The sequence below is a fragment of the Aedes aegypti genome, chromosome 2 (genome assembly GCF_002204515.2).
Source record: "Aedes aegypti strain LVP_AGWG chromosome 2, AaegL5.0 Primary Assembly, whole genome shotgun sequence".
NCBI classification, from domain to species: domain Eukaryota; kingdom Metazoa; phylum Arthropoda; class Insecta; order Diptera; family Culicidae; genus Aedes; species Aedes aegypti.
This window is the reverse complement of record NC_035108.1, coordinates 31580132-31604731: the sequence shown is the minus strand read 5'-3', so window position 1 is coordinate 31604731 and position 24600 is coordinate 31580132. Positions and strand designations below refer to the sequence as shown.

At 36.4% G+C, this 24600-nt stretch overlaps 1 protein-coding gene across 15 annotated transcripts in view; it reads left to right on the top strand.

Moving 5' to 3' along the window:
* LOC5574086 (collagen alpha-1(XVIII) chain) overlaps positions 1-18286 on the top strand; it is a 980207-nt gene extending 961921 nt beyond the window's left edge. For all 15 annotated transcript variants that reach the window (XM_021840445.1, XM_021840446.1, XM_021840452.1 and 12 more), the window contains 4 exons: positions 1502-1632; positions 5247-5426; positions 14450-14674; positions 16656-18286. In XM_021840445.1, coding sequence (XP_021696137.1) covers positions 1502-1632; positions 5247-5426; positions 14450-14674; positions 16656-16725 — 606 coding nt within the window. In that variant the 3' untranslated portion in view covers positions 16726-18286. The remainder of the gene's footprint in view (positions 1-1501; positions 1633-5246; positions 5427-14449; positions 14675-16655) is intronic.
* The last annotated feature ends 6314 nt before the right edge of the window (positions 18287-24600 follow it).

Here is a 24600-nt window from a genome sequence, read left to right as displayed (position 1 = left end):
TCAATCCAACACACAATCTTTATTTTTTTTTCTGGCAATCCTTTTTAATGTTGCTGTAGTTTGTATATGCATTAAAGATCTTTCGAAAAAAAATGGAAACTTTTGTTTTACACATGCATTGTTCTCGTTTTTCTACTTCAGTACGAGAATAATAAATATGGGCATCCCTAAAAATGAACTCTTCATGAATGAACTGCGCAGTCAAAAAGTCATTCATAGGGATGTCTATTACGATTTTTTTTTTCATAAAAGTGTTATAAAAGGGAAAGACCACAAACGTGAAAAGATTACCTTTCAATGTAAACATTACAAAAATCAAGTGTGTGCTAGAAAAAGGGCGTATGATACATGATCGATTCCTCTTCATCAATCCTCTCTTCATTGAATAAAGGTGATCATATGCAAGTTTGTTGGAACCTTTTCACCTAAGGACGCAAGATTGCATCACTACCAAGCGTCCTTAAGTGAAAAATTGCTATCAAACTTGCGTCTTGTCACTCGATCATGTTACATACGCCTTTATTGTAGCACACGTTTGAAATGTGAGCGCGATCCACGTATATGGCAACCCCAATCCCACCTATTGGATTTGACAGTAGCCAAGATCAATGGACCTATGCACGGGTTCACCAATCTGACGTTTGAGCGGTGCCAAATTCACGCGTTGCCATGGGCACATAAATAACATGGACCGCTCAAACGTCAAATAATGAACTCATGCACTGGTCCATTGCGTATCCGCAGCACAATGCATTGTAGTATCCAATGGTTGCTTAGAACATGTTGGATTCAAAAGATGACGTTTTAGCGGTGCCGTGTTATTTATGTGACCATGGAAACCAGTTCACCAGGGTTCACTAATTTGACGTTTGAGCAGTGCCAAATTCATTCGTTGCCATGGTCACGTAAATAACACGGCACCGCTCAAACATCAAATAATGAACTCATGCACTGGTCCATTGCGTATCCGCAGCACAATGCATTGTAGTATCCAATGGTTGCTTAGAACATGTTGGATTCAAAAGATGGCGGCTTCGCATACTGGTGGCACGATCTCTCATCATTCAGGGATGTTCATTAAGTTTTCAAATGGGCGCTGAAAATAAAAAAAAAACGAATGTTCACATCGTTTATGACAAATGACCAACATCTTCAAAAAATACTGTAGCCTCATAAGATGACTTCTTGACAAATGAGGAACAATTTCACTTTTTTCACTTTCAATGTTTGTTTCTTTCGATTCTGTTCACTCATTTAAGTTTGGCAGTGTTTCCGAACTCAGTTTTCCCATCAGTTAGTTTTGTTTGTTGATCCCGTGAGTGCGCATTTATAAAGCATTCTACTTTACGATAATTTGATTATGCTCCCCATGTCCCCCATGATTGTTGTCTTGCCCGCTTGTTTTTAAGAGACAGCCAAAAAAAACAATCGAAAAGAGAGACAAAAAACGCCGAAACAAATCTGATCGCAATCTCATTTTGTATTCCACCATCACCCACAGCTGCGGATGGGAGCACTTAACGAACCGTACTCGGGCGACATCCAGGGCATCCGTGGAGCAGATTATGCCTGTTACCGGCAGGCGCGACGGGCCGGGCTCCTGGGAACGTTCCGGGCGTTCCTGTCGTCGAGGTAAGTTGATCGAAAAAGTTTCAATCTTTGTTTTTATGAACCATGACGTAAGTACAGGGAAAGCTGCGGCATTGGGAGGGGTTGGAATTAACAAAGAGATTGAATGACTGAATGAATGCTCATTGCAGGAAAAATCTATCACACTTTAAAAATTTACGAAAATTTCTTGAAGTTAGAATTCACATTAGGACTAGATGGTATATAATTTATGTTTTAAAATGACAGTAAAGTTGGTTAAAGGAAATATTTTTGACAAGAAATAAATTTTACGATGTATTTGTTTTGTACTGCATTTGTAGTTTTATGGCAATAGATAAATGACCTCAAATTTCAAATATATTATTAAAAAAAATCCAAACCTATCACAGTTGTATTTTAAGTATACTCTTGAAATGTATTTTTAATTTTCAAATTTCCGCATTTTTTAATATGAAAATAATATTTTTTTTAAATTTTCAATTTTTTGTAAAATTTTAAACTTATTAAACAGTTTTAAATTGAAAAACATATATGTCTTATTAGTTTTCTCAGTCTTTTTGTACATCTTAAAAAATAAACTCTTCAATCCATACGTTTTCAGACTACAGAAAAAAAGTAATTTCAAATGATCGCGGATGAATTTATTTTTGATAAACTCGTTCAAGCACTAAACCGAATGACGCCTTCCATTTTTTACTAGCTCTACCATTCTTGTACGTTAATCCTGATGTCGGAGATAGTGCGCTGTTTAGTGCAACTACATCCAATTTAGTCAACAGGCACCTCTTTTGAATATAATTTTCTTTCAAGATATTCTTGAAAATATATTTTTGTCATAAATAAGAATGATTTTTCATTCAGTATTAAAAAGATTTGTCTTGTAAATTCTCATCCCCATTCATCTTTTTGCCTTAGCCAAAAAATATAATCAGACATGATATCTATTGAGTGAAACGGTTTGACTTCAACCTACTATCTTGAGAATCTACAAATCCGAATAATGATTATTGTATTTAAAGTTGTATTACATGTAAATTCTCCCAACAGCGACAGTTGAATGGGTCGTAAAGAAATTCTCTTCCACAGTTCCGTTGCCGACATCTGCCTCACAGAAGCCACGACATTATGCAAAAAACACTTCTTAATTAAATTTAAAACAGTTTCGGGTTTTCTCAAAACTGGAGCGTTCTTTCACAGTCGCTGCAACTGGTGAAAGGATCTCGGTTTCCAAGAGTTCGTACTCTGATGATGCGTGGAAAAGTTTCCACGGAGCACTTGAGTCTGGAAACGACGGAGACGTGTCACGACCAATGCAATGAGTAACACAAGACTCGACATCTTTTCATTACAGGTGTATGTGGAAAGGGACGAATGTTGAATTTTGTGAATATTGTAAATTTTGTGTGAAGGTGTTTAATTTAATTTTCAGTTAAATGGAAGGCTAACGGACATATTTTTAGTCTTCAGTACACAATATTTTATATTAAAGTACAGCGTGCTATCTATTTGAGTGTATGAAATTTTTTCACATTTTCTTTTGTGAACAGAAAATTCGAAAGAACTAAGTTCGTGAAACCTTAAAATTCAGAACTGCTTGGAGATTTCCCAAAAACAAGCCAGTCTTAGCAAATTTCCATCCACATGTGCAATCGTCTACAATGATGAAATTTTAATAACCGTCAAATGTTCGCATGTTCTGCTTGATAGGTACGAATCTCGATCCAGACTCTCGTTTGAATTGCATAATAGATAGAACCAAGAACGAAGCCAGTCAGGCAACGAAACATCTCTTGTTTGTTGATATGGCCTAGTTCTCTTTTACAGAAAAAAAAAATATGGGAAGAACTCGAACAGTGAAATGGAAAAGTAGCAAAAGCGAAAATTGAAGTCATTCAGAGGAAGCATGCTGAATTGTGTGTCTCAGTCCTTGCCTGCGCCGACCGAATGAAAGTCTAGCCTTGGTGCAGGTGATGATACTGATGATGATACTCACTAGAAGCAATGATACTGAAATTTCAATGAATAATAAAACTGCACAAATGCATCGCTAAAATATTTAAATCAATTGATATAGATACAGGTACGACGAGACTGAGAGAACTGCTTCCGAAGCAGAAATCTCCGTTGCATGTGTAACAGATATGAAACTGTAGAACTCGATTTGCACCATTAGGAATCTTAATTTTTCATGTGAATTCTACTTAGAGTAGTGAAGCATTGAAGAACTTCTGTTCTGTTTTCTTGGATGTGGTACAGCATCTTAGTTCTAAATGCAAAGGCTTTCTTTGGAACTTTGAAAGATGATTATTTCGGAATCACAGAACTGCCATGAATCGCAAGTCAGTTCCATCTGTAAAAAGTAGGCATTGAAAAAATGAGCTGTGAATTTTCCAAACTAGTTTTCCATACAAATATTCATAAAATTCCAGAAGATTGGAACATGTTCAAATCTTAATGAAACTTCCACAGTTTGCTTTTGACTAAGATATCTTTCTGAGAAAAATATAAAGATGATCGAACCACGGTTCATTTTTGTGTTACACGGTGCGAAAATTTGTAGTGGGACTGATATGCGGTTATTTTTAATTATGGGACTGACTTGCGATTCACGGCAGAGAATAGCTACGCAAATTGTGATCAATTGGAACTTATTCGTAATGTTTCGTTTTGAGCAAACATAAAGCGAATTGAACATCACTAGAAATGTACTTTGCGACGAATAGTAATTATCACGCCCAATGGTATGGGTGCCCTAGTGTAGAAGTAGTTGTGAACCTTAGAGGAAAACAATATGCATATGTCTCGAAAAACACCTAGAATCCTGGTGTAAATCTTTCAAATTGGGTAATATTTCCAAATGCATTTTGATGAGTCTGGAAAGCGTGTGCAAGTTTCTTTGAGGAAAACAAAAACAAACTGTGTATGACGAGCGTATGCTAGTCTACGTGTGTTCAAATGTCACTAAGCTCTATTGAATCACTAGAATGAAGTTTATTTCTAGATATGCTCAATTATTTGCATAATTTTCGCACAAAGGGAGTTGACGCTTTAAGTAGCTGATAAAGACAACCAAATGTACATATATCATACAATATAAATAGCTATTGAATTTGATAATAAATTTACAAGTTTGTTAGAACCACGTAAGTACACAGAAAAAATACTTCTTTATTTCGAAACTGTGTCGGTAGATGTTTTAAATTTCCTTGGGGGAACGATACTTAACCCACGTCAATATCTCACTATTTTTTTTTTCAAATTTTTCGTCATTGTTTTTGTTCTACTTTTCGAAACAATAATTTGATAAGAGTGTGTAGTAAAAAAAAGAAACAAATTGGTACAAAAGTTTTTGAGGAATGAGCAGCATATATGTATTTATGCAGCATGATGCCATTATGCTCGAACAAAAATCTTAAAAACTTTAAAATACGTCTAAATTTCTTGGAAACAACTCAACTGATTTGTATGTATGCCGCCGGTAGAAAGGTTAATAAAACCAAATTCAGTCTACTGAAAACGGATCAAAAACATCAAAGATTCCTAGTCATCTGCTCTGTTTTAAATTCACATCAAATCAACATCATCACATGTGACTCACAAGATCCACTCGCTTCTTTCTCTACTATCATCCACAGAATAACGAATCTGGACACCATCGTGCGGATAGCGGACCGAGAGCTTCCAGTAGTGAACACCCGAGGCGATGTGCTATTCAACTCGTGGAATAGCATTTTCAACGGCCAGGGTGGCTACTTCCCGCAGACCCCGCGGATATACAGCTTTAGCGGGAAGAATGTCCTCACCGACATCAGCTGGTAAGTGTGTCAATCTGTTTTCTCTGCCCTACAGCCCCTGTCGCCTTCGGAGGTACACGTGGGGATGTTACAAATGGTGGCTTACGTGACCGATCCTCCCACATCCGCATGTGGCCCCAAGCTTGATTAACTTCCTATGATGGGGTCGCATTAGCTGTCAAACGACAGTCATAAATTTGGAAACAATACAAGCTCATCATGTTGAGGCGATGATGAGAGGTGTCAAAAAAGGGCACAGCATAAAGCCGAAAGGTCAACAATCAATCAGATTGACATCCTCTCAGTCTCGAGTCCCAACATGTATACGTTTCTAGATGAAGGCATTTACAATGGTAGACGATAAATGTGCAACAGAATGGGTTTCCCTTTCCCTTACAGAAAACTACCGTTGTCATTTCTTGATTTATCGATTCCAAGGAAATATTTGTTAATTTTCGATATTATCAACATGTTTCGAACCTCTTGTAATTCTAAATGTAAATAAAAAAAAAACATTTTATACAATTTAATACAAAAGCTAAACGATTTGGGCATCTCTACAAATGAACTTTTCAGTCACGGTAAATGGTCACTGGTCAGTATTAACCCTCTAATACCCAAATTTTTATTTTCGATTTAAGTATTATTTTTCGTTATCTAAAATCGTTCTAAACACGTTTTGGGCAATTATTTATTTTTATTCGCAAATTTTTAAATTTTGGTTTTTGATTTTTATAATTTTTATATTTGAACATCCCTAGCTTTTTTCATTTTTTCTTGAAGCCTTTTCAAGTTGTTTATTATTGGCAATAATAAAAATTTGAATTTTTACGGCACTTTTTAAAACATTAATTTTTTTTTCGGAGCGTATTTTATTTTTCGTGTAACTAACGGAAAAACAGGTTTGAAATTATATTAATACCATCAGGCTCTTCTTTTGTAGGTTATATAAGAATGCAATTTTACAAACAATTTCTAAAAATACAAAAAAGTTTCAAAAGTCATAAAAAACTTTTCTAATATGCCTGTTGTTGAGTCAAAGTATAAGCCAAAAATAAAAACATTTTGATTTCCGAGCTACGAAAAAATATACAAAATTCCAAAGTGTACCCCGTCTAAAGGCGGGGTTGAGTATTAGAGGGTTAATAGTTCTGCTCCTGGATTTGCACTACTGTACAATCTTGACAATATCAAAGAAACGGTTCTTGAATTCAACGTTGCATTATATAGCTTGAAAATAAAAAAAAAGTCAAAAGTCCGTTTGTATTAAATTGTATAAAATGTTTTTTTTTTATTTACATTTAGAATTACAAGAGGTTCGAAACATGTTGATAATATCGAAAATTAACCAACCCAGATTTGAACCTTCATCCTCGGAATGCAAATCTTCGACACCAAATCACATCTGTTGGAAGTGGTTGAAATGGGTTTTGGTAGCTTTATCGAAAGAGCACATTTTTCTAAGTTAATTCAAAAGTGATACCCATCTATATATGGTCGGCGTTAAGTCAGAGTGGACCAAGTGACATTTTTGATATTTTCAGAAAAATGGGTTTAAAGTCTAAAGCTCTGTAATTTTTGAACTTGTTTAAATTTAGGTTCAATATTTCTACACGCCTTTATGTTACTTCCAAACAATATAATGTGAAGTGATAATCATGAAAAATCATAATCCAAACCACTAATAGAACGATTTTTTGATGGACTATGTGTACTTGGTCCACTCTGACTGAACTAAAGACCACCATTCAGTGAGTTGGTTCACTCTGACTGAACAATTTCTAGGAAAATTACAATCATTTCATGCTTGCATGGTCAAATTGGGTGCATATCTCTAAGATAAACAGATTATCGAGACCCTTTTAAACGAGTATGATGAATTCCTAAATAATGCATATAGTAAATACCAACGTCAGTGACATTACGATAGCTTGAAAATGAAGGTTTCCCAGGGTCAGGGCATTGAAGACCAGAAATATTCAAATATGCGTTCAGTCAGAGTGGACCAAGTGAATATATTGAGTACCGACCAAAATATGCTGGCCCAATAAGCGGGTTCTAGGACATGCCCTATATACACTATAGGACTACCGTAAACTTCTATCGGACTTTGAAATTGACTCAAAAAATGCAGTAATCTATCTTTGTATTGCTTTTCAACACTTGGTCTGCTCTGTCTGCATAGAATTTGTTGCAATTTCTGACCACCCATCCGAATATGGTAAATGGTCAAAAATGAAATTCAAATGCATCGAATTAAGCAATATTTATAAATTTCTATTGATGGATAAGTAGAAGAATGATTCGATGTCGAAAAATCAGACAAATCTCCTGAAATATTTTTCATTTCCTCACATTCCTCAGCGCGCTGATCATTTTCGCTGTTATGGTAATAAGCACTTGGTCCATTCTGACTGCACACATTATCGATTTTTGTTGATCATCCAAAGTAAATTTATTACACATCTCTCGCAGTTTACAGCATTCTTCAAATCTGATCAAAGTGTAACGGAGGTAAGTTAATTTCGCATCTAATGAGAGAATAATCCAATTTTTCCAAGTTTTGTACTTGGTCCCCTCTGACTAAACGCCGACCATATATATAAATAAAAATGGAACGGTGTTTGTATGTCACGAAATGGCTTACGAACGGGTCAGTGGATTTGGATGATTCTTTCTCCATTTTGTTCTTCAAGGGTTCCGACGTGTTTGTGTGTATAAAAGCTCCAGGATATTCACCGAGGAAGTCGAAAAACGAGAGTGAACGGAACTGTCATTTTGTATGGGACGATTTGTAGCGGTTTGCAACAGCCTACTTGGTGACAAGACGAAGTTTGCCGGGACCACTAGTATTAACCTTCCAGCGCCCAAAAGTGAACTGTTATAAATAAAAATTTAATTCCAACGGGAGGTAAAACGTTATGCTTGATCTCGATTTTTGATGAATCGGTTCAATTTACCGATTCACTTTCGAACCGGAAATCAGGAGATAACCGCTGAAGTTTGCTGCTATAATTTGGTAGCAGTTTAATCGTAAATTCAAACGTGTAACTTTTTGAACCATTTCATTCTACCGATCCAATTTTGAATCGGTTGAAACATTCAATTTTATTTCAGAAAATATTCCGTGAAGTTGAATGTTAAAATTTGATAGAAGATTAATCCTACAAATGTAATCTCTAACTTGTTGCACCGGTTCATTTTACCGATTTATTTTTGATCCGGTAAAATAATTTACACAAGATAATTAGAAAAAATGCTGTTTTATTTTGATGGAAGAAAAGTCGTTCGACTGAAATGTGTAATATTTTGAACCGATATTTTTAAAATAATGAGAATTAACGTGTAATGCTATATCTTGTTATTTGATGGGCCGGTTCATTACACATATTGTTTTAATCAAAGTTTAATTTCTAAGTTTTATGAAATAATAAATCTTGTTTTTTGATCAACCGCTTCGGTTTACCGGTTCACTTTCGAACCGGTAAAATCAATAATTTTTAATTCAAAAGATAACCGCCAAAGTTTGCTGCTATCATTTGTAACTTTTTGAACCGATTCATTTAACAGATGCACTTGTGAACCGATAAAATAATTTATTTTTATTTCAGAAAATAACCCGTGACATGTACTGTTATCAATTGATAGCATCGTACTACTGAAATGTGTTGTTTTCAGACCGGTTCATTGTATCGATTCACTTTTAAGCTGGCATATAAGAAAACTTGTGCAATTAGTAATTCTTCAGTTAGACGATAATGATGAAATATGTTTATAAAGATGAATATCAAAGTATAATGATAAATCTTGTTATTAGATGAACCGTTTCAGGAAATGAAATGTTGAGGAAAATCTTTCGTTCTAAATCGGTTTACATTTAAAGCTTAACCAACTAGGTTAAGCGGATTAGCCAACTCATCCATGATGTTTTACGTTTTGGCTATTGAGTTGCGTGAGCTACAATCCATTCGTGAAAAATCTCAAGTAAGAGGTATGAGCATTTGAGATTTTTGCAACGCTGCTTAGACGATAATCGCTGTAGTTTGTTGCTATAATTTAGTATACGTTTTATCGTAAAACTGAAATGTGTAACTTTTTGAACAGGTTTTTTTTCTATAAGATAGCCCGTCAAATTTACTGTTATCATTGGATAGCAAATTAATAATACAACTGTAATGTTGTACTCTTTGTACTTCATCACTTCTGATCCTGTATATTTTTCATTTTTAGTTTTTAAGATAGTCAGTAAAGTTTGCTGTTTTATTGTGATGGAAGTTTGTAACTTATATGTAACTTTTTGAACTGGTTCATATTACCGTTTTGTTTTTGAACCGATGAAACCTTTCATTTCTTATTTAAAACGATTTCTTTCAGAATATAAGCGGTAAAGTTTACTGGCATTATTTGATGGATATTTAGTCGTACAACTGAAACGTGCTATGTATTTGATCGGTTCATTTTGCCGATTCCCTTTAGATCCAGTAAAATCATTTTTATTTCAGAAGACGACAGTTAAAGTTTGCTGTTATAATTTGAAAGCAGTTTAGTCGTACAACTGTAATGTGTAACTTTTTGAACCGGTTCATTTTACTAATTCACTTTTGAACCAGTAAAATAACAATATCGGCATTTAAGGGAAGTTGTACAGTTAGTGATTCTATTTTGGTTGTACGTATTTTCATAATAGTAAACATGTAGTGTAGTGTAATAACATCTTGTTATTTGATGAACTGGTCTATTAGTCATGCCGATTTACTCTTGAATTGGTGTTTTTTTCTCTTTGCTAATATCAATTTGATTGTACGACTGGAATGCGTACTGAAATGCGTTACAGATTTATTCTTGAAACGGTCCATTTCATCGCTCCCAAAAGCGTTATATATGAAATAAATGTCCCTATAAATGGCATATACGTCATGTAATAAAAGAAGATTGTATTATTAACTTTCTGTTTTTTGTATTTTGATAATAATAAGAATTCAATAACGTACATTGTTCTAAAAAGAAGTTGTAGTGAACTGTTTGGCCTACAAGAAAAAAAATACACACTGAAAAAATATTTGATGTTTTTTCAAGAAGAAATCAAAAATAAAACTTAAATTTAAATTACACAAAAAAGCCATTTGAATATCATTAATAATACGTTTTCAAGAGTTAAGACCATACTTCTTTGCACTTACTTATTTTCCTTGATGGAGAATCGCGAATAACTAGTGAAAATGGCCTATTTTAATATTTAAACAGTTCACTTCAAAAACATTTTTATTAACAATTTCTCCATCATGAAACTTTGTCTCAAATATCTGTTTACTATCAAGATTCAATGGTGAAAATTTGAAAAATTTTAAAAGTGGGGTTTTGTGTAATTTAAAATTTAAGTTTTTTTTTTGTTTTTTTTTTATGGAAATAAATAAATTATTTTTTCATTGTGTATTTTTTTCTTATAGTCCTAACGGTTCACTACAACTTCTTCGTAGAACATTTTTCTCTTAAATCAACAGTTTTGGAGTTAGATTTTTTTAAATGATTTGCTTGCAAAAAATTATAGGTTATTTTCAAAAGTTATTCTTTAGTCAAAATGATCAATTTCTATGGAAAACACTTATTCTACCATAGCAAAAACATGTGCAAAATCTAATCCAAATCGAAGTCTATCGATTACGATCTTTATTTATTTTTCGACACTTCTGGATGGAAGTCGTCTTTCGGGACTCTGAGGTGCTTCCCAAAACAGGTTCTGGGTACCATAATAAAGACTGCGGTGGCCATTTCTGATTTTTCTCGACATCTTACGACTATTATTCATCGTTTCTCACAGTTACTTTCTGAATATCCATTGCCATGTTAAATGCATAGACGAAAATTTGTCAGAGATGAAAAAATCGGACTAAAAAGACATACTGTGTCCAAAAATTTAATACCTCAAATATATTTGAAGCACATCTGAAAACAAATCAAACCACGTTTGGTTTGAAATAAAATGTCGTTTTGATTTCCTTTTATAATAGAAAACAGAAAATTGACTTTTTCTGCTTGGAAGCGATTCCCGGTGACCACGGTTCTCTGTTAATTTTAAATCGGCTGATCAACGTAAGAAAAATCGGGTTGCGTACACGCATGAAGTTGTAGGTGTAGTGGAAATGGTGAATTAAGAAACTATTCCTAAATTTGTTTATAGAAGTAAATGGTGGACGAAAAATTTTCTTTGTTTGAAAGTGTTTATCGCGGATGAGCGGATGGGCAGAAGTTTGGTGCTGACTTCCCTGAAGATTACGAAGGCTCGCGTTTGCAGTTCCTTGGAGAGTTTGAATTTAGTATTGAAGCTAACGACAGAAGTGACCGGAATAATCAAGAAAGGATCTGCTGCTGGTGCTGCAGTTTGAACTTCATCAGAAGGCTTCTGTAGCTGCATCAATGCCTTCAGATTGTGGAATCTACTTAAGGAACTTGGTGAGAGATTTCTAATGAAAACTTTATTTGTTATATTAATAATTGTTTTTGCACATTTGCACATTTATTTTAATTTGTAGTTACAATTTCTGTATAACGGGAAAGGGGCAAAATAAATTTTCATCTCATTTCAGAGAGCGAGCAAAGGCGCTTAAACCAAGGCTGTAGGGCCAGGACATGAGGAAGAAATGCCTATGTCCCAGCCCAGGAGAACAATAATGGAGTGTGCATTAACTTTCTTAGCAACGCCACTCCCAACAATTTTACCTACAACCCTGAATAGAAACGTTTGGTACGATTGTCCCCGTTTCTTCCTTTCTGAATTGAAAATGTTTTGGCTATCAATTTTTTCATGCGTGAATAACCTGATCGTCATGATTTTTATCAATTATCTTCAACCCCAAAGTCTGCACAGTGGACCTGGCCATTTTAATATTTGTATCATATCGCTGATATTCTGCAAATATTAATGCTGACAAGAAAATACCTGAATAAATTTAGGTATTTCCAGGATGCTTTTCAATATTGGCTGTGCAAGCGCTTAGATTAGATTAGATTAGATTAGAAGCGATTCCCGGTGGCCACTCCGGATTTGACAAGCAAAACAAAACAGGTGACAGTGGGCGTTGGGGGGTTATTTAAAATAAAAAGGAGTTTCAAAAATAGTTCCAGGGCACGAAAAAAATTGGAAACTTCAGATTCTGGCTGAATTTTTAATGTAGAATCATAAAATGTAAAAATCTAGATACCCCTATACAAGCTGATTGAACTCAAAATACGTCTACAATGAGCTGTCAATGATTACTTTCACACAAGAGAAGTAATGTTCAAAATTTACAACTTTTCACACTTCAAACTCTAGTGCTAAAGACAGTAGTGCTTATCCAAAGTAAAAATGATTAAAATCACGGGGATTTTTTTTATTGAATTGTGTCAAGCGTTCAATCCTTATCGATCGTCCTGTTTTCCCCTTGAGGTTGTTCATTTCTAGATATGTGAATTTTAACAATGTTTGTTCCCGAGATGGAAAACAAAATCAAGTTTCTTTATTTTTCAGTAGAAAGAAGAAAACATGTTTCCTTTCGAAAAATAAAGACTATTACGAACAAAAATTGCCACTTTCAAAAAAATAATTGTGGGTAACATTTGCGGTACAGTTCGGATACCGACCGATCGTTGGATTCTAACTTGTCTGAACGAACTTTTTTTCAGTTTAACAGTTCGTCCAGATCATGATCTGAACTCCAAAAACTAATTGAAAATTCGAAAATAAAATTTCGTAAAGCTCGACTCTTTAACTAAGATATAGAAATATTTTACATAGTCGTATTAAGGAAAAAATAATCTTAAGATGGCTCTAAAAATATTCTTAGAAATGAGTTTTTAGTCAAACTAGGGATGTTCAGGTTTTTTTTGTGTCAATCTAGAAACAGTGAATAAGTTAAAAATAAAAACATTTCAATTAATAAATATTTGTTGAAGAAACATAGAGACAAATAGAGGTCCTAATGTCCACCAACAATACCAACTATAAGAAAAATCTTTACAGAAACGCATGTACCTTCTGTATCGGTCTGGCAGTAACGGCTAAAGAAGCTTCTTAATCATTATGTGATGCGTGTTGCGGCCCCATCTTTCGTGGATGAGGAGTTCTGCTCGTTGTTCCGTTTTTCACCATAGTACGTTTTTTTTCTTGTTTCGTTTGACTGCCAGATCTTTGAACGATAAGTTGATATATATTTTTCGCATCTTATCCAATTAATCATCGGAAAATGAGTGAAATTTATTACCAAACGCAGACGTGCGACGATAATGTACGCCCTGTTGCAAGACAATCGATTGTTGTTATTATTTTGGGTAGAGGCCCACAAAAATTAAAGAATAAGATAAATGCCTCAATCTTTTCATTTGTTTTTTTTTTAGGAATTATCAAATTTTTTACTATTTTCTATCTGTTTCTCTTTTATTCTGCTTTTTTTTAAACCTAACTGTTATTTCGACTGGGTTTATGCTTAGCGATGCTTCAACCCACGGTAAAAAGAAGCAAGGTATTATACTCCGACAAATGACATTTGGTAGTGACGTCATTCCTAAGGCAAACAAGAACGAGTGCAAAAGAAAGCAAGGCCTACTCTCCTTTACTATCATCAAGGCCTCATGCTTGACGATAGGAATGACGGCACATGTTTTGATGAAAAGCCATTGTTTATAGGTGGGAATAACCTACCTTGTTATGTCTACCGTGGATTCAACCAAGGCATTTGAGAAATAGCATAAAAACTCACAGCAGAGTGAAAGAGAGGTAGATAGAGAATATTCATAAATCACTAAAATTTAGTGATTCTGTGTCTGTCCTTGGTGCGAGAATGAACACGAAGATATAATGACCTATGAACTTTTTATCCCAATTTGCACATATATTAAGTATATACCTAGTTCTCGTAAATGTGATCAAAAATGTAAACAGTTTTTAAAAAATGTTTAAGAAGTTTGTAAAATGTTAACCAAAGCTAAAATAATTTCATCTTGAATGACCATTTCTATTTCTATATTTTCAAATCTGTGAATGACCGTTACCCGTTTTTCCCCCGCAGGCCCCAGAAGCTGGTGTGGCACGGTGCCAGTGCCCTCGGTGAACGTGCGATGGACACGTATTGCGACGCGTGGCATACGGCCTCGCCGGACAAGGTCGGCATGGCCAGCAGCTTGCTCGGCAATAAATTACTCGATCAGGACCGGTACTCCTGCGATAATCGGTTCATCGTGCTCTGCGTTGAGGCGTTACCCCATGACCAGCGACGGAAACGGGACACTTATAGGTATGTATCCTATAAGAACGAATTGAGGATTGGAAATTTATGTATTTAGTGAGCATGTTGTCAAAAACAGTGATGTGTGAGGTATTTCGGAAAATGCAGCGATGCTACTTATGCTTAGTTCTATCAAAACAGACTGGATTACTGAGCAGAAGAAGAAAATTAGTCACGTCATTTCATATTAAACACGTTTGCAGAATAACCTATAGCTGGCAGACGTTTTAAGATCTATCATGTTTTTGTCGTTTGTGAGGATAACTGTAACAGCATCATTTGTAACCATATCTATACCATATGGTTACTCATAAAACGGAATGTTTTGGAGCATATAACGAAAAATGTGAAGTTTTTGCCGTGTACAGGTTTCCAAGTATCGTAAATATTCAAAAACTGTTTTTTCGTAAAACTTTTTTACAAAACGTAACGTAAGTTAAATATTTTCTTAAATACTGATATCTAAATTCAGACATATCATAGGCTCTACACTAGACTGATGCAAATTTTGAAGTTTTTGCTCCCCTATGCTTAAACGATGTCAATTATGATGAAAATGATCCTCCCAAAATTTAAAGCGATTCGGAAGAAATTTGGTTGTGCACACGCTATTTAAAGTTTATATGGAAATTACTATGGGAAAGGCAAACCTTTTGTATTCAGTCCTCTAACTGCTCGTCATAATAATCTATGGAAAAGTGAACACACTCATCTCATGTGAAAACTTCCCAGCTACAACTTTGCCGAAGATCACATTTTGATAGGACGTAAGGATAATTTGTTATTATTGATAACAAAGTCTAAATCATGCTGAGATGATCATTCAATTACATTCAGAGCAACACTGCTTTTTTGCTGTAGAACATAGTAGCCTGGATTACTTTGATCTATTCTTCCCGCCAGGAGCACCACTGTTGCCTGCCGAATAGTTGGTGGAGCATGCTACATGCAAACCAACTTTATGATGATGAATAACAATTTATCCTGACGTCCAATCAAAAAGTGGTCTTCGGCAAAGTTGTAGCTGGGAGAATTTCACATTAGAAGAATTTGTTCACTTTTCCATAAAATATTATGACGAAGAGATAGAGAGCTGAACACAAAAGATTGGCGTTCTCCATAGTAATCTCCATATAAACTTCAAATGGCTTGTGCACAGTCAAATTTATTCCGAATCATTTCAAACTTTGGGAGGATGCTATTTACCTTAATACAAATCGTTTAAGCATAGGGGAGCCAACATTTCAAAATTTGCATCAATCTACTCTACACTGTACAGTCTACAGTATATGAATGGTATTACAACCATTTTGTGCAACGTTGACGTATTATTTTAAACTTAATTTGCATGTTTTTAATAAGTACAATACAAAACGAATACATTCTAATGTAAATTGAATTCTGTTTATTAATACTGTTACCAAGATTCAGATAGGTGTACTAGAGATTCTACAATATATACGAACCACCAAGTAAAAATCGAGTATTTTTCAAAACTCAACAAATTACGAGAAAACTATTGCTAAACTGTTTTTTCGTCTATTCATAACCGTTCTTTTTCTTTCGTTCACTATATCGATTTTGTTAGTTTTTTCCCACGTTTTGCTCATTGACAGCTCAATGTCTATTTCATAAACGCTTGATAACAACAATCGAGGCAGAATGTGGATTGAACGTAACAGGAAGTATACAATGTATTGTTCCATGTTGAGAAGAAATGACGCGTATAAATTTTCACATACGATACATTCTATCGAAATTGATGTATTCTTCGGTGATTGAAATGTTTTATCGTACAACAAATGGTTTATTTCAATATGAGCTATAATGAACAATGACAATGATTTTGAGCAACATAAACAGGTTCTAATTTGTTGGAATGCTAGCTATTTCCCTTCCAAACAAGGATAAACCAAATCTAAACTGGTTCACTGAATTCAAATCTTGCTTCGAATATAAGATATTAACTAGTTTTTTTCTTTCATTTTAGTCACACGTACGAGTTTACCAATGAGCACGATTACAGCCGCCATCTTGCCGAAGTAATGAAGCAAGCGTAAGCAGACACGACGCGATATCGGCAACCATAAGTCAAACCGAGAGTTACCCATCCTACAGAGCCACAAACATTCGAGTCACACAACAATATCACACGAACAATAAAACAAAAAAAAAAACAATAGTGTATAGAGCCCCCCACTAGAGATTCATCACAAGGACGATAAAGAAGACGTTAAGACAAAATGCAACCCAAGGCTGCCAAAGTAAAGTGAACGAGTGATACTACTGGTGGTGGACCCTCCGCCACAATCGACGAACCCGCATCGAAAGATGAGAATTAAAAATGAAAACAATATTAAACAGATCGATCATGGCCTACTGCAGTTCCATGAGTCAGGCGAATGTCATTGTACGCGCGAAGAGTGGATTGGAAGTGTTCAGTAGGGGAGAGGTTTTTTTCTACAGGTATTTTTCATGAACCGCGGAAATAAAGGCCGAGCAAACAATGCCAACAATATTGAATATAAAATAATTAAAGCAAAAATGGACGATAAAATTGTACACAATAATGATGATAAGAAATGTAGTCAAATTATGGTTATTATTAATGTTTCGCTCCTCGCTTGTAAGCCAGAAAAATAGGAAGTTTTCCAAACGGAAAGTTCAAAAGTGCCATAGCGCGTTTCGCCCAAAAGTATTCCACAAAACCCATGAAACAGAGTGTTTGGTACTTTTGAACTTCCCAACAGTCATTGATTGTAAAAATGAATTCTTCTGCTGCATTTAATATAGTAAAACTTGTTTATTTTCCCGTGCTACCATATGAATGCGAAATGCGTGAATGTTTGAACGATATAATCGAGAATTTTACAACCAAAAGAAATGAGAAAACTTTATTTATTCTTCCGTCTCTTCCATGAACGAAACTAAACAAGTGAAAATCTACACGTGTGTAAACAATGAAAAAGTCTCTAGATTTAAGCCGAACATTGTATGTAGAGAATGAAAGATTTTGTTGAACGTTTTGAGCAAAACATAAATAAAACAAGCGTTGTGAGACGGAATACAAAACATCCGTACAGTGAACCATTTTAGTCATTTCCATTTGAGAATCGAGATACTTCGCTTTAGAAACACAAATCAGCAAAGTTTTCCACAATTTGATGTCAATTTATTTTTCGTTAGTATCTAGAACAACGGAGAACAAAACTACTTTGGTGTGAAGAAGAGAAAGAAATCAAACAAAGAGAAAACACTTTAGCTAATCTAATTCGTTTGCATTATATGATCAAAAATGTTGCAAAAAGATAACAAATTTGATAAGTACGAATGGTTAGTTGTATTGGAAAATGAATCTTTACGAATCAAACTTTTATCACTTGTCATGATTTGTATCGCTGTTTTATTTAACTACAAAATTGAAAAAAGAATACCAAGCCAGTTCATTTTGGAAAAGCGATTTAGATAAAATTTGGATTTAGCATTTCAAGAATTAAACGGAGTATAATCCACAAAATTGAGATGAAAAAGAATGCTCTTTAGTGTTAATGGCGGAAGCGCTAATTGTAACAATAAGAAAGTTTTTTTTTTGTAAATAAATGAGTAAGATCAACATCTGGAGTGAACTTCGTTTTATTCAATCCGAAAAAAGAATCACATGTCGCCTTAGTGCAGCCTACTGCCCGGATAAAAACGTACCATTCATTGGAATTCTTTGTTGTGGTGACGATTCAATCGATGCATAACTGATAAAGGAGACCAAAACGCAGTATTTTTAAACTAAAGTTTTGTTTATTAAAAACCTTTCCACATTAAATTTATCATTATTTCTCACAATTTACAGTGCTTCTTTCCTCTTACTACGTTTCATTAATTCTTCTAGATGTATAAAAACAGTCTTTCAATTTCTAATTGAATTGTCGTTCTCGTAACTATACTCTTCTTATTAGTTTTCTAATATTATCATTTAGGGTGACCATATATGGCTAGCGCGCAAACACCATGATTATATAATTTAACGAAAAGGATACAATACAGCGTATTGTAATTGAATATTGAAAAAAGTTGAGATTGGCTATTTCAAACTTATTATCTTGGTCTAAAACAAAATAAAGCATTAGTTCAAGCGTGTGCTAGAATAAGGGCGTAAGTCGCATGATCGATTTCTCTTCGCCTTTATTCTAGCACACGCTTGAGTTGTTTTCACAAACGTCAAAATAAACAACTATTTTATTTTGGTCGATTTTTAAAAACTTCACTAAAATAAATAAATCTGCAATATTGGTTGTTGATGAAGCAAGATATAGTGATCCTAAAGCACAAAAATATGTTACGAAAAGAGTTTCTGCAATAACGCAAAGAGAGCAACAATGAAGAGAAATCGGTGAATGCAGACAAGCCCTTATGAAAAAACAATCCAGAATCACAGACAAACAGATGTAACACTTAGAACAAATTTCTTCAAAATCCATCGCCCAGTTTACACTATCATCATCTGGTGAGCATGTTGCACGAAAAGGTGTAGAGTAACACAGCGAGATTTGTAACACAGCGAATTTGAAATGACCATTAAATGAGTGGTCGATGAAAATTTCGTAAGTGTTACGTCTGTTTGTCTGTGCCAGAATTGTTTGTTTCAACCACTCCAAGAGGTTGAAAGAAATTAAAATTGTGTTTGTGCGACATTCAACCTAAACTTTAGTTTGAAAATAACTAGAATTTGTTTGCGTTAACCATTATTTTTTCTCCGTGATGGTACAGGGGATAGGCAAAATGATTGAGATAGGCATAATTTTGCCCAAATTCAAATGCTTATAACTTTATGAAAAATGGATGAAATTGGATGCATCTGGAAGCAGTCGACGGCAAATTTGGTCCAGTTTTAGGAACTTTCTGGACCATGCATATTTGCCACTGGACACCGGAGATGTTCCGGATTTTCTGAGGTCATGTCCAAATGTCATTTTTTCTGTCGCTTGTATTTTTGTGCGGTGTAAAGTTAGATAGATGTTTGCAATTTTCCTAGAAACTAGAACTAATAGGAAGTTGAATGCCACTGGACGCATTAAGATTGGTTGGAAATCTTCTGAAATATGACCATTTCCGTAAAACTGGTTCCGGAAAGCATGGTCAGTCATGTTTGTATTTCCAATCATGTTAATATTATCCGGAGCTATATCCAAGTGGACATCAACCTTAAAATGATGTTTCCTGCAGCGTATTCAGAACCATTAGATGCACAGACCACTCTATAGAAGGTTCCAGGTACCCCGGGGGAAGTGGTCAATTAGGAACATATCCGGAACCATATCAATATGGGCATCAAACTTCATGATTTTCAAAGGTTATGCTTTCCGAAGCATTTCCAGCATCACCGGCTGCCATGACCTTTTTATAGTCGGTTCCAGGTTCCCCGGGGGATGTGGCCAATTCAAAACATGCCCGAAAACACTTCAATATGGGTATAAACATCAAGATTTTTGAAGGTGATGCTAATAGAAGTATTTACAGCGCAACTTATTTATACGACCACTGTATAGTAGGTTCCATGGGCCCTGGGGGATGAGGTCATATTTCGAATTGGCCACATCTCTAGGAGCCCCTGGAATCTACTATAGAAAGGTTATTACATCATGTGGTTATTAGAATGTTGATTCAATGAGTGGAATGCCGCAAGTATGCTTGAGGAAAAACTTCCTCCACAGCATACGTCAGCCAACCAAAGTGGACGAGGAAAGAGTCAGACTGTGCCTGACTTCCTCCAACCAAGCTAGAAACACAAAAGACTTTTCTCATAAAGTTCGATGGTAATCCTACCACTCGAACATCCATAAATAGTACTCAGAAATTCTTAGAAAAAGTATAAAACTATGTATTCACAAGAATTCTGTACATATACAAAGGATACATTGATTAGTCATGAGGTCCCTACTACCTATTGGACTACAAGGTACATTAGTGATTGGTATCGTTATTTTACTTGTGTACACTACAGACGGGAGAGAGCAAAAACTAAATGAGAGAGATATTGCTCCGCCTTTGGCGGTGAGAGAAAATCTGATTGGAAATGATCCCTACTAAATCTAAATGATAAATTGAAATTTAACACTTCCCCTCAATTTTCATATTCAATTCTTTTGTAAATCTGTCAAACTTTGCTCTAGCTAGAGGTTTAGTAAAATAATCAGCAATTTGGTCAACGGTCGGCACATATTTCACAATAAGCTTCTTCTCCTTTATCTGTTCCCTAACGTACATGAATTTTACGTCCACGTGCTTCGTCCTCTGATGTTCTCGTGGTTCCTCTGCAATTCTAATACAGGGTATATTGTCTTCAAATATAGTGAATGGAATTGAATGAATTCCAATCTCACTCAATAATTTGGACAACCATACACCTTCTTTAGACGCATTGCAAAGAGAAACGAGTTCGGCTTCAGTTGATGAAAGAGTCACAACTTGTTGACGCTTGCTGCTCCAAGATACGACGTTTCCATACACCATAAATAGGCATCCCGAATTCGATTTTCGTCCTTCTTCGTCGTTTGCAAAATCGGCGTCTGCAAAACCGGTCAAGGGGGCCGATTCGTTCGACCTTTCGTATATCATCCGTAGCTGCTTCGTTCCTTTGAGGTAACGGAGAATACGCTTGAGTCCTGTCCAATGTTCTTCTCCCGATTCACTCTGAAATTGACTAAGAATACTGACTGAAACGGTTATGTCCGGCCTTGAGATGAGGGCCAAATATTGCAGACATCCAAGCAATTCTTTAAACGGTTCTTTGGTTCGATTACCTGATTTCTTCCATTTAATATTCGGATCCATAGGAATAGAAACCGGGTTGCAATCAGACATACTAAATCTTCGCAAAACCTTATCGATGTATGATTCTTGGGATAATGTCATTCTTCCAACAGCTACATCAAAATGAATATCCAAACCAAGGAAATTACTCACCTCATTCAGATCCTTCATTTTGAAATGCTTGGAAAGTTCATTTTTGACCCAACGAACCTCTTCCAACTCTTCCCCAAAAATCAAAATATCATCAACATATAAAATGATAATGATTTTTCCGTTTTTACTTACATAAACGCAAGAATCACTATTTAGTCTCCGAAAATTCATTTCTTTCATTGTTTGGCAACAAGATTTGCGCCCTCCTGTGCCGTAGCAATGCTTACCTCGTCGCAGTCCCACAAATCGTTAAAGGCGCGCATTTCTCTGAGCATGTGCTCCGAGGCACCACTGTCCAGGAAGCAGGGGAAACTCGTTGGTACCTTCACTGGCATCTCGTGCATCGCCATATTCCGGAGTCGCTGATCTTGCTTGATGTCTTCTTTCGTCTTCCATTCCAAGCGTGTCTCGGATCTCTTTTTGCCTTCAGTGGCCACAGAGTAGGTCACCGGTACACGTACCATGAACGACCCCCCTCCGCGAGCTACTAAAGCCACACGCTGGGTCGAAATGTCCCGCGTCCTTGCTGATTGGTTTGGGTCTGGTCGTTGCTCCCGTGCCTTCTTCCGCCGCAAGACGAAGCATGACTTCTTCTTATGGCCAACATTTCCGCATTCGAAGCAAGTTACTTGTCTTTTCGGCTTCTCTCGGGGATCCATTCGCTGACGGTTACCTACCAGTGCAACAGGCACTCTTCCGTGGTTCGGGCCAGCTGCATTGTCGCGCTCCACTTCCGCATCCAGGAACATTCTCTTCACTGCCTCCAAAGCCATCGCCTTCCGTAAAACCGAGAGTGCTGTCACTACATGCCGATATCCACTGGGGATGGCCACCAATAGCTTATTAAGCTTATCCATATCCGAAACTATTTCACCCATACCCTCGAGCTGCCGGATCAATTCATCATGTGCCTGGAATAGTTCCCTTAGTGATGCATATGAACCATCTTTCAAAGTATACAACCGGGAACGAAGCCCGAGCATGGCTACAGTTCCTTTCGGTTGGTAGATGCATTTTAGCCGATCAATTATTTCTTTGGCAAATTTGCATTCAAATACATGGGCCATGGCTTCATCACCAATAGCCATAAAAAGTTCATTAATGGCGGCGCCATCATCTTTTAATCGATTTTGCATTTTTATTTTCCTTTGAGCCTCAGCCGCAGCATCCGCTTCCGGCGTGGCATAGACTTCGTCGCTAGGAAGTTTTTCGAGAGTGTAAAACAATTCCTCTTGTAAAAGGTGGTGTTCCATTCGTTTGAGCCAGAACGGAAATGATTTCTCATCTCCTCTGAATACCGGAACCATCACACGCCTTACTTTGTCCATCTTTATCAGAAGCTCGAATCCAATAGATCACAAGTAATAATCTTATTAGATTTAACTTCGTAGAAATCTTATTGGATTCTTATTCTGGGCTCATAACCTATTAGAATGTTGATTCAATGAGTGGAATGCCGCAAGTATGCTTGAGGAAAAACTTCCTCCACAGCATGCGTCAGCCACCCAAAGTGGACGAGGAAAGAGTCAGACTGTGCCTGACTTCCTCCAACCAAGCTAGAAACACAAAAGACTTTTCTCATAAAGTTCGATGGTAATCCTACCACTCGAACATCCATAAATAGTACTCAGAAATTCTTGGAAAAAGTACAAAACTATGTATTCACGAGAATTCTGTACATATACAAAGGATACATTGATTAGTCATGAGGTCCCTACTGTTGAAGGGGACAATGCTCACCTCTCCGTAAGCACACCTTGTTCCTTTTGCACAACCCTATCACACACACACATGTGCATGTACGGGGCACGCACCTCGAGCCATGTGTTGCGCGCCAACAGAGAGGTCATTCTGTGTTCGTTTGCTACCGAGTATGCAACTGTACTTTTCCATTCTTATTTTTCGCTCATTAAAACCACGATATTTAGTTAGTAACTTCGCGTGTGATTTCTCCACCAAATATCCGAAACTCCTTTAGGGTATTCCACTGCCGCAAGTTGGAATCTGCCAACAGGTTTTGGCCCCAGCAAGCGACCCAGAAAGGAAGAAAATTTGTGTGGAAAGATTCGGCCGGGAAGAGCCGAATTGGTCGTCGTGCGTTATTTTTTCCGCTGCTGCGTCAGCTCGGAAGGTGCCGCGTCGTGGAGTGAAAAGTATAGCAACGAGTTGCGGACAGGTGTTCCACTCCAGGTGAGGGTGAAGAAAATTGTTTTCCGAGCTAGTGCTCGAAGAAAGTGACGAAGAGTGTTTGCTTCTCCGGGTAGAGAGAAAAGCGATTTCCGTGCAAGGGACGCTCGATAAAAGTGTGTAAAAGTGATTACTTTTCCAGGGGGAGAAAGGGAAGGTGTTCCGAATCACAGTCATTCGAAGAATAGTGATTGCTTCTCCAGGTGGAGAAAGAGACAGTGTGTCAAGCATCATCGCTTGAAGAAGAAGAAGAAGCAAAGTGTGTTCCCCAGTGCATCTAGCCGCCGCCGCTCGAGGAAGGGAAGAGAAAGAAGAAGTGCCGAGTGGAGCTGGAGCAGGTGAACAACAACAAAGTGGTTGCCAACCGGTTCGGTTAGTGTGTTGACTGATCACCCGAGTAAAAAAAAAAAAAAAAAAGTTTTTGCCGGTCAGAATGAGTGACGCAAAATTCTCGATTCCGAAATTAAATGGTTCCAACTGGCAAACATGGAAAGTGCGTGTGGAGATGTTATTGGCTCGTGACGATTTGTGGTACGTTATCGACGAGCCGGTGTTCGAAGAAGAAGAAGATCGTACCGATGAATGGAAGAAAGACAACAGAAAGGCCAAAGCGACGATCATCTTGCTTCTCGAAGACAGTCAGTTACCGTTGGTTAAAAATTGTGTCCTCGCGCGTGATGTGTACGATGCGTTGAAGCGATACCATCAAAAGACGACACGATCGGTTCGGGTGTCGCTCTTGAAAAAGTTATGTGCCTGTGATCTCGCGGAAGACGGTGATGTTGAAGCAC